At 29.8% G+C, this 10,952-nt stretch overlaps 2 protein-coding genes across 2 annotated transcripts; both read left to right on the top strand.

The window, feature by feature from the left end:
- The first annotated feature begins 471 nt into the window (after nucleotides 1-471).
- Nucleotides 472-8,673, top strand: LOC145838414 (denticleless protein homolog). The gene is made up of 8 exons (XM_082946006.1): nucleotides 472-580; nucleotides 964-1,284; nucleotides 5,458-5,645; nucleotides 6,134-6,269; nucleotides 6,669-6,861; nucleotides 7,017-7,122; nucleotides 8,151-8,367; nucleotides 8,456-8,673. The coding sequence occupies exons 1-8, from the start codon at nucleotides 472-474 to the stop codon at nucleotides 8,671-8,673; spliced, it is 1,488 nt and encodes a 495-aa protein (XP_082802132.1).
- A 630-nt stretch (nucleotides 8,674-9,303) lies between these two features.
- On the top strand, nucleotides 9,304-10,534 carry LOC145848468 (uncharacterized). Its single transcript, XM_082953916.1, has 2 exons — nucleotides 9,304-9,431; nucleotides 9,735-10,534. The coding sequence occupies exons 1-2, from the start codon at nucleotides 9,368-9,370 to the stop codon at nucleotides 10,367-10,369; spliced, it is 699 nt and encodes a 232-aa protein (XP_082810042.1). The 5' UTR covers nucleotides 9,304-9,367; the 3' UTR covers nucleotides 10,370-10,534.
- Nucleotides 10,535-10,952: the final 418 nt, after the last annotated feature.

Here is a 10,952-nt window from a genome sequence, read left to right as displayed (position 1 = left end):
GTTTACAGTAAATCATTATTGATTTCATAAAAAACTAGCTTGTTGTTTTGATCATTTGAGATGTGCTTTAGCTTAATTTGAAACATTTCAAATGACAAAAGGATAATAAAAAAGCTGCTAGTTAACATAAAAATGAAAATACAACTAATTATATGTATTTAATTTTAGGTAATTTTATTAAAGTAATGAACAGATATTTTCTAGGAAGAAGTCTTGGTATACCAACAGCAAGTTTGCAAGGTATGATAAAAAATAATTTCATTATCTTAAAGCCAATACATATTTAAGTAATTGTGTGTTACTACAAAAACTAAAACTACTAAATAAAAAAACAATATCAGTGTTGTAAATCTACTTTGAAATTATTTCAGTAGAATAATTAAAAAAGACTTGTTCAGTTTATAGCACTTAGCTTTTACTTATATTTTAGTAATTAAAAACTTGTCCAAAACTGTACTTTAAATAAATACAATGAAAATTTTAAATGTGCTTTCTTCTAGACTTGAAAACAATATACCAAGCCCAAGATCTTGCAAACTTAGTCAATCCAAACAACTTTACTATAGATATCAGAAAAGAGGTTTGTCTTTAAACTTATTTAGTTACTTTTAAAATACTAAAAAATAAAATACTACACAGAATGACCTAGCAAACTCACCTCCATATGACTGTATTTTTATCAAAAGTAAGTTGAACTGCAATTTTTTTTTCAAATTAACAGTAATATGCTTGCTAGTAAACTTTAGCCTTATATAACTAAGTTTAGTTTAATTGCTACAGTTTAAACATTTTGTTGACATTTTTTAGTGAGATTCAAGTTAAAAAGAAAATATTCTAGGTGCTTTATAGTATAAATTATGTATTTAAATTTGATAAAATATTTTTGTTTATAAAGCTTAAAATTTAATGAATTGATGAAGTATAATTTTACCCTATTTAAAAATTATTATACTACATTTTTAGATTCAAATTACAATACAATCTGCTGTGTCACTGATGAGTTTGGACGTTGCAACTTGATTGAAACAGCACCAGAAAATAAAAGTGACTACCAGACAAGTAAGAACAAGTCCATCAAATGTAACTCAATGGAACTGCACGCTGACAATGTTGTGTTTGCAATTGACTGGTTCAACCAATCAAACAAGTTTGTTACTGGATGTGGGGACTCCACTGTTGCTGTTTGGGATATTGAGCGAGTGGAAGACCAAGCTGACCAGATTCACAGCCTCACTGGCCACTTGGGAACCGTAAAAGGTGTTGCCTGCCATCAGTTAAATGAAAGTTAGTTTAAGACTTCTATTTGATGTATTAAGTTATATTATGTAAATTGCATCTAATTTTTTGACTGAAATTAAATTTGAAAGTTAAAACTGTATACTTAATTTTGGAAACTAATTTTTATAAAAAGCATTCAAGCAAAATTTCAGTTTTTCATAGTTATTATAAACATATAATTCTTTAAATTTTTGATATCTTTGTCACAGTTAAGTTTAGCTACATTAAAATGTATTTTAACTTGAATCTATTTTACTACTAGTAACTAAATAAATATTTTTCTTGGTTGAGTTTATTAACAAATGAATTACTAGAATGATAAAATCTGTACAACAAAATATAATGAAAGTTAGGTAAATACTTATACATCTCCCCCCAGATTTTGTAGACAAAGGAGATGAAATGACACATTTAGCTAGGAAAATAAATCCTTTACAAAAATTGCAAACTTAAATACAGTTTTCAGTGCTAAAATAGACGAGATTAAACTCAAAAAGAACATTAAGCACTAAAATGTTACAATTAACTTAGTTTACAATTGAATAAAATCATTAATTTAAACTGAAGTTTAAACAGGTATTTAATATGTACCACTTATGGCATGGTAATCCTTCTCTGAGTTCTTACACGACCGGAACAACGCAGTTCATTTTCTGGCAACACTCCATCGTCAACAAAATTTCTTTCAGATAACCTAGTCCAGTGCTTCTGAACCTTTTTCTAGTGGCAGAACCCTTTTCCAAAGTTCAACTTTTCCGCGGAATCCCTAATTTTAATTTTACATAAAGTGTAAATAATTTTTACATAAATTTTTAAATTTAGAAAGGCTTCGCGGAACCCCTGAGAGGCGTCGCGGAACCCTAGGGTTCCGCGGAACCCCATTTCAGAAGCACTGACCTAGACTTAATATTTAGGATCCAAACGAGACAATACACCATTATTCTGCTTTGTAGAGGATTGACTTTCATCAATGCAATTTGAGTCTTCAGGTGAAAAGAAGGTAGCTGGTTTTGCATTGCAAATCTTGCCAAAGTTATCCCCAGTTTTGAAACATATTCCTTTATGGGAGCGCACGACAGTGGTGTATACCCCATTGTTTTAGAAAATCTTTGGTAACTTTTGCAGAAAACTCTGGACCTCAATCTGAAGATATTTCAACTGTAACACCAAAAGTGACAAAAATACGACGCAAATCTTTACATAGCCCTTTTGAACCAGAATCATTTGTACCTAATTTGATTCTTTGTTGTTCTGTCCAACCTGAAAATCTGTCAGCAACTACAAAATAATACCACCCTTTGAACTGAAAATAATAACAACGAATGATTCAAAAGGAACTTTTGGAATCAATGGTTCAATTGGAGGTAGGCAAGGATTGCTTGGTGCAATTAAGTTACTACTAATGCAATTTTCCCAACAACCTTGTATGTAAATTGTTATTCCCGGCCAATAAACAATCAATTTTGCTCGCTTGTTCATAGCAGTGACCCCTCAATGAGCAGAATGCAGCACTCTAAGAATCTCTTTTCTTAATGATGGAGGAATAACAATTCTACACACATCATCCTGAAATATACTGCTAGGTGATAGAAGCTTATAATGATCAAGTTCTCTTTTACTATCACCACATATGATGACCCCATCCATCATAAACAAAGAATAGCAAACTATCCAAAACTCATGCAATTCTAATGGTAGGTTTTCTCTGGAAAACAAGTTTGAATATAATGAATAAGCTTCATCATTTGTTTATCTTTCTAGGTTTCTTCTTTAACTCGGTCAAAAGTCACAGCTTGAAAATTGTCACCTACTTGATAATTTGCAATGATACACTCACTGTCTGGTAAACGTGTCCCATCTAAAATTTCAGAAGGACTTATTTCAACTTCATCTTTTGTTTTATAAATTTATAAAGTTGTGACATTGTATCTGGAGCAAGGTGCAGTTTTCCAGGTTTATGTAGAATCTTGAGCTTGCCATCCATACTATACGCCATCCAGTTTGACAACATTCTGGCACAGCAGAGCTACAAGAGCAATGTTTCTGCGACAAAAAATAACCAATACCAGTTGTGGACCAGTCTGGATGTATACAAGTGGTCTTTCCCAAATCAAAAATTTGTATTCCCTTTGTTATGGCTGCAACTATAGCTTCTTTTGATTTATAGATAAAATCTAGAATTATATAATAAATAAACATCTTTCTTGGTTGAGTTTATTAACAAACTAATTACAAGAATGATAAAATGTGTACAACAAAACATGATGAAAGCTAGGTAAATACCTATACAGTAACTACATTTTTATTTAAACAATGTTAATTTTGAAAACTAACTAGAAGAAATAAAAAGTTTAGATCTAGGTTTTTATTTTTATTATTATTCTTATAATTTTTATATTGTTATTTTGATTTTGAAATCTAACTAAAATTTAAACTTTACCAAAAATTCAATCTTGACATTAAAATTAATTAATTTTTTAAGTAAAAGTTTGTTTTTATTTAATTGTTCAAATACTTTTTTCCATGACTGTTACATATCTTTTTAGATTTTTTATATAAGCATTGCATGGGTTTTTGACCGAAACTTAGTTTGCATGATAAAGTCTTGAAAGAATACAATTTATTATTGCTCCTCTAGTAGTTGAGATCTTTTTAGTTGATTTCTAAAAATCAAAACATATAACAGTAAAACAAATTATGTTATTTTTTATTTTTGGGAAATGTACAGAAAATTTTAATCTCTTTGATGAAATACTCCATATTTATTTTTTCTTAATACCAGTGTAAAATTTTTCCTTACTAAACATTTTGGAAAACAAAATTTGTGCTCAGTGCCTAAAGTTCTTAAGTTCTTTTTTGAATTCCTTTTATTGAAGGAAAATGACAATACAAAATTTAGAGACTCTAAATAGTTTTAAAAACAAATTTCAATAATAATTAAAGTGACTGGTGTAACTTATCTATTCTCTAATTTAAGAGTACAAAATACTTATTTTTTAGTCTTTACAAGTAAAGTATTTCAATTCTAATTTTCTCATCTAGGGACTCCGTGTTTTTAAATTTCTTTTTATTTAAAAGAATCTTGGTAGAAATAAAAAAAATGTGCTGGAATTAGTTCAAAAAATACTTGTTGATTGACATTTGTGAAAACTAAACAAAAACAAAACAGATAAAAATAAAGTCATTTGTATTATTATCCTTTAAATATTTATTTGTATTTCAAAGCATTTTTAAATCGCAAATTAAACTAAGCTCAGCACCAACTTAAGTGTTAAAATAGTTTTTTTCAATAATTCTTAATAATTTATGGTATTTAGTAAGTAGGTAATTTTAATTTAAACTATTATTATTACTTAAATATAAACTTTCAATATAATACCTGAAAGGAAAATGTACACTTGAAAAAAATTGTAGTTTCTAACTTACAGAAAAATATGCAAGTTAGTAAATAGTGTATAATTTTCAGTGATATTTAAGTACATAAAATTTAAATTCTACTCTAAAACAAATTTCTGAGATTGTTCAAATTATCATATTTTAAAATATTACTTGCTTTCAAAAAAGAAGTTTCATCAAAAGTTTTAGTTGATAGTTAAAAACGGCTTTGAATTAATTGACCACATTAGAAACTTAATTTCTTTTTTCTTCAACTATATTATGTTGCTTTAAAATTTAACTTACACTAATTATTAAATAAAACACAATATAAGCTAACTATTGATTTTCAAAGAATTAAAACCAGTTTTATACTATATTTTCATTGTATCCTTTTTTAAAAGTATCATGGTTATCAAAATTTTTCTGATTATGAAACACTATCTTACAATTAAGATTAGTTATGTAGAATTTGTTTTTAAAACATAAATAAAATAATACCCAACAAGTTTATAGTACCGTTTGTAAGAATTTATTTGTTTTTGATATACAAATAACGTTTAAACATTTTTTAAAGTTGAATTTTTGACAAAATTTCTGTAGTTTTTATAACTTTTCAATATTTTGCTTTACAATACAGCATTTTTCTATTACAACATAACTAAAAGCCAAATATTTTTTAAAGTTAACAATTAGAACATAAATATTTTAGGAATATAAACGTATAGTAGTTTTAAGTATTTAAGTAAACTTTGCTGACCTTGAAATCTAGTGATTCTAATAACAGTATTTGTTTTTGCGCAGACCTGATAGCTTCTGCCGGAAGAGAAGGCAGAGTGAACATTTGGGACGTGAGAAACCCGAAATCGGGTCAGTACGGTCTCGAACCTGTTTGCATGATACTCGATGCTCACATGCGCGAAAACTATAAGAGGTCCAAGTGCCCGCAAACCAAACCCAAGTCAGGTTTGAATCGGTTGAGCCTGTATAACGTGAGTACTGTTTGATGTTCTGATGTATATTGTTTATCATCCTACTTATTTACTTTGAGTTTTGATGTGTAGTAGATAGTTTGTTTTTAAGTTAATCTGATTTATCTTAGGTATATACTAAAATTTTATATGCTAAAATATAATGTCGAAATAAAAAAATATACAAAACCTGTTAAGCTTGTAAAAATATAGTCAACCACCTTTTAACAGTCAAGCAAACCTTAAAGACTAAATTAAATATGTATATTAATTAACTCAGCTTAGCATTTTAGTAAATTCATAATTAAATTATTGTGATCTTTTTTAACTTATTTTCTGTGTAATGCAGGTTGACAAAGTATTTTGAATGGAAACTAATTTTTATGTAATCTTTGTGAGTTACATATTTACATTTGCGTCTTACTCGTTTCAAACCCTTAGTTATTTTGATCACCCTGTATTATAATAAAGTACGCTAAAACAAACAACTATCAAGCGTGCTCTTGCAGGCAAGCCAGCACTCAGCAACGGGAGTGAGGTTCAGAGGCGACAACGAGCTGGTGTCTTGCGGCAGTGTCGACGGGTGCATCAAAATATGGGATATCAGAATGCTCAGGAGCAACTGGAAGAAGAACAAGAAACTGAGTTTGTATTGCATATTGTTTGTACCAGAGTTGTTAGAGCAATTTTTTAGTATTTTAACCTAAAATTTTGTTGTATTATAGTTTTACCAATTGTGGAAGATTGTCATGAAACTGATTAAGACTTGATGTTTTTTATTGTAAATTTTAGTCAAATCTTACTACAAGTTTTCTAATTGTAAACTTTTCAATTTGTTATAACCTTTACAAAATTTATTTTCGTACTAGGTTCTTATACATTTTATATTGAAAACTATATTCGTTTGTTAAACAAATTGAACAAATATTGTTAAAATTGCTTCGTAAAAGTTAGTGTGCTTATCTAAATTAAATCATTCAGCGGTTACTACGTAAGCATGTAAAGTTAGTCTTTTTAATCAACCAATATATATTTTTTGATCAGAGAGGCAGAAAGCGCCGGAGCCAGTGGAAATAATAAGGAACAGTGGGATGGTGTCGCCCCGAGGATTCCAACAGATAGTGTTGAGCGGCGACGGAACGAGAATATTCGCGTCATCGGCTGATTCGTGCATCCACGAGTACGATCTCATCGACTCGTCCACCCTCCATCACCACAGCAGGGTTCCTGTAAAAAGGTTTCTATTTAAAGATTCAACAATTATCAATTGTTAAAACATTTTTGTTAATACAGTTTATGTCGATATAATTTTTTTTTATTTGCAGCTTTTAAAAGTTTTAGAGCTACTGAGTTTCGATTAAATTATTAAGCTTTCAAAAAATTACCACACAGCTACTTTGGTGGAGACAGAACAAATTTTTACGTAAGAATGGGACTCAGCCCGGATGAAAATTTTATTGTAGCCGGCACAAAAAACAATTATGCTTTAATTTGGAATGTAAGTTTGTTGTGTCTTGTTTTTTAGTCAGTTTGCATGCACAATCTAAAAGTATTTCAATTTTCCCAATAAAAAAGTTTTTAAAATATTTAGAAAAAAATCTACTTCTAACTAAACAAATTTTGTGTTATTTTTCATAATCATTAAAAATTATGGTGCTTGTTACTTGTTTGTTTATGTAAACAAAAATATTACTAAATCGATTATATCTTATTTGTCTTAGCATGAGCAGATAAATTTCTGAGATTTTACTTTTTTTACTGGTAAGTTTATTTAAAGTAGAGCTTTTTATAAATTATTGTTATATAGAGTTTCTACATTGTAAATTTACAACTTACATATTATCTTAAAATTTTAGTACTCTGTTGGTTTAATTTATGATTTTGTAAAATAAATTATTCGAACTAACTTTTAAAATAATTTTTTCATACTATTTAAGTTCTAAAATTTCACTTCAGTTGTTTCTTATTGTTTTACTAATCTGAAAAGTTCTTGAAGTGTTAATATTCAAAAAGAGGTACAACTATACATGAAGTTTAATACTTTATTTTCTTTAGACAATACAAAATGTTTTTCTAAGCTAAAAGTTTAAACAAACACAAAAGAAAAATATGTTTAATTAAACTCTATGTTTAAATCTAAAGAGCAGCTCAAAACCTCCTCATTATTTTATTAATAGTCAATGAAATCGAAAGAAGATGTAAAAAAATATTTGTGAGAAAAAAAAAGTTTACTTATATTCTTTTATCTATTTTTATTCACTGGATCAAGTACTCCTTATTGATATCGATGTATTTAATCATAATTGGACTTGTTTGTTTTGAAACTTATAAATTAAAAAATGGTTTTTGATTTTTAAAATGCGTTCTCAAAAAGGAAAGTAAAAAAAAAACTTTAAAATTTTACATATAAAATACAAAGCCCATCTTGTTTTTTTTGAGCACACAAAATATTTTTTAATAGTTAAAATCAAAGTTTTAAATAAAAGAGCTTTTAATTAAAAACAACTTTTTATTGAAAACCACAAGGTCAGAAGCGGGAGCGGATCGCCGTGTTACGCGTTGCCATGCCGAAACAGGAGCCCGGTGAACATTGCCGCGTGGAACCCGGTCCACCACGACACGGTGGTCACGTGTTCCGACGACTGCACGGTGCACGTGTGGAAGCACCAGAGGAACCTGAGGGACCGGGGAGAGTTCGCCGAGGTTCCCATCGAAGAGTGGAGCGCGTTCAGGCACACGTTGGGTTTGTAGCAATTGATTTTAATGCGATATCGAATCCGACATCACTTTATTTTTTTAAATTAGTTTGTGACTTGAAAAGTTTTCTGCAGATTTGCAAGAAAACAACTATGGGAATTTTGAAAATTTGAACAACAACCAAAATGCACTTGCAATCCTGCCAAATCCTATAGATGAGCAGTTTGCAATCGTGGACCGAGAACCAAGACCGCAAATTCAACTTCCAAATCCAGTTGTGGAGGCCGTTTCTCCTCAAGGTATAAAAAGTTTTGAACTAAACTTTTTGTTGAATAAAATCATGCAACTTTAAAGAGTATATTTATGCATACTCACATCATTATTTGCATAGTGATTCAGAAATAAGCAGCAAAATAACATGATAGAAATTTTTTACATAACTTTAAAACACAGTTAAATATTTGTATTTAAAATTAAGCTGTATTTTATTACAAACTTATCATTTCTGTAAATTTTAGAATTTATCACAAGTCTTATATGTTGTTTATCTATGAATTTAAACTAGGGTTTCTCAAAGTAGGCAGTAGAGCCCTATAAGAGGTGATTTCGGCTATCAGCAGGTGTTATTTAGTAAAACGGCGAAAAAATTAAATGTGTAATTAACTAGTATTTAGGCAATTATTTTTAAATTTCTGCCTAGGGGACCATTATTAAAACTGAGTTTGGAAAACCTGTTTCAAACATACTGTATATAATTATTATACAGCATTTTAAAGTTAGTTTAAAACTTTATTAGCACCTGCTATATCAGTAGATTTGCTGTACTCTAATAATTTAAAGGTTTACTAGAATATAGATAATATTAACTTATGAAAATAGCTTCTATTACTAGAAAGTTATTCTCTTTTATTAGTAAATCTTCGTTAACTTTAGACATGTTAAAGTTAGCTTTTTTTACTTATATTGTTTAATTTTTAGGGCTAGTTCACCGGCAAAACAATGGTAATGAAATACTTCAAAACCAACTAGATGTAATTGAACCAAGGATGCCTAATGGACCATTAGAAATAATAAATGTGCCCATGGTACTACAACCTGTTGCAGAAGAAGGTCACTATATATATTCTCGATAAAAAAAAAAAGAAGTTTTATTTTAAAGTTTTATAAATTTGTATATCATTATAAACTGTTTAAAAATAGTGGTACATAATTAGTGCAGTGAACAAATATAAACCTTTAAACTAAATACAAGTCCTGAAAAAATATATAACTTTATAAAGTTTGTAAATTTACGTCTAAAGTTTTTTTGTTGAGAGTAAATTGACAATTTAAATTTAACCCAATTATTTGAAATATCTTTGATATTATCAATTATTTGAAATTTTTTACTAAGTCTAAACAATCGTTTAACAGGAGTTCAACTGAACCAGCCTATCATTGAGTTAGATGCTACTCAAAACGTTCCAAACTACTTGCCTAGCAACCACCATCAGCTTCCACCTAGCAACCCCAGTTTCGTTCCCATACCGTCGGGAAGACCCAGACCGTTGTCACCGCGGCAGCGAGCCAATCACAGAACGCCAATCAGGAGAAACTTGTTTCCGGCGATCGAGCCCGAAATTAGCGAAACCCTGCAGCAAGCGGTAAGCAACCACGAACTGGAACTCTTCAGGAGCTCGCAGGTGCTGTTGCGTGGCGACAGCCGGAGGCCGAGAAGGGGCGACCCCCTCGCCAATATACGACTGATCCGTCACTCCGAAAACTCCACCCCTCCCACCACGCCGGTTGCCAAGAAACCGAAGGAGCCGATCGTAAACTCCATCGACAGGTTTCTGATTAGGGAAAATATCAGGCCCCGGGACCCGGCCCCTTCAACTTCATCCTCATCAGCTCTCACCTCGCCCCAGCGCAAGAGAACTCCGATAAAGCTGAGGAAGGGTAAGAGGAAGCGTAAGGACGCGATTTTCGGTGGGGCGCCGGCGAAAGTGAACAAAATAATGAGATATTTTCAGCCGAAAAACGACACAGTTGATGTTGTTGCGACGTGAAAAATTTTAAAAATATATTTTTTTTGCACAGATACTTTGAATCATTACTTTTTTTTTAACAAACTATTTGCATAAAATGTGGATTAAAGCAGTTTTCGTTTTTACTAAAACAAAATAAGTTTATTTAAAAAAACATTTTATACATTTGGTTCTTTAAATTTTGTCAATTCGTTTAGTAAATACTTTTTGTTAGTTAAATTTTTTATATTTTTTAATTAGTTTAAATTTGTTAATTTGAAATACCCAAGATAAATTAAATAAAAGTTGAACACAATTGCTACTGTTTGCCAAACATATAAGTTAATAAACTGTGTGAACAATGCAATATTTAATGTGTTTAAACGGACAATACTGATTCATATTTATCCTTGAATAGTTGTTCTTAAATCTATGTATCACAAACTTTATATATATAATAGTATTTTAATGGAACATTTTTATTTTTATATACCAGTTTAAATACAAACAGAAAGTGTTTTTTTTGTAACGTGTTTCTACTTTCCATCATTCTATTTAAGATTATAAAATAAAATGGTAAACAAAGTTGTATTAGTACAAAAGACAAAAATTCAAATTATAATGC

The sequence above is a fragment of the Thalia democratica genome, chromosome 1 (assembly GCF_965202585.1).
Source record: "Thalia democratica chromosome 1, ktThaDemo2.hap1.1, whole genome shotgun sequence".
Taxonomy (NCBI): domain Eukaryota; kingdom Metazoa; phylum Chordata; class Thaliacea; order Salpida; family Salpidae; genus Thalia; species Thalia democratica.
Note: the sequence above shows the minus strand (reverse complement) of the source record. Positions and strands in the feature narration are given on the sequence as shown.

Excerpts from the sequence above, each read along its gene's own strand:
- LOC145838414 (XM_082946006.1), top strand. The coding sequence starts at position 472 with ATGAAAATTTTAAATGTGCTTTCTTCTAGACTTGAAAACAATATACCA. Across the intron at positions 581-963 it reads CTATAGATATCAGAAAAGAG|ATTCAAATTACAATACAATC; the intron begins GTTTGTCTTTAA and ends CTACATTTTTAG. Across the intron at positions 1,285-5,457 it reads CTGCCATCAGTTAAATGAAA|ACCTGATAGCTTCTGCCGGA; the intron begins GTTAGTTTAAGA and ends GTTTTTGCGCAG.
- LOC145848468 (XM_082953916.1), top strand. The coding sequence starts at position 9,368 with ATGCCTAATGGACCATTAGAAATAATAAATGTGCCCATGGTACTACAA. Across the intron at positions 9,432-9,734 it reads ACAACCTGTTGCAGAAGAAG|GAGTTCAACTGAACCAGCCT; the intron begins GTCACTATATAT and ends ATCGTTTAACAG.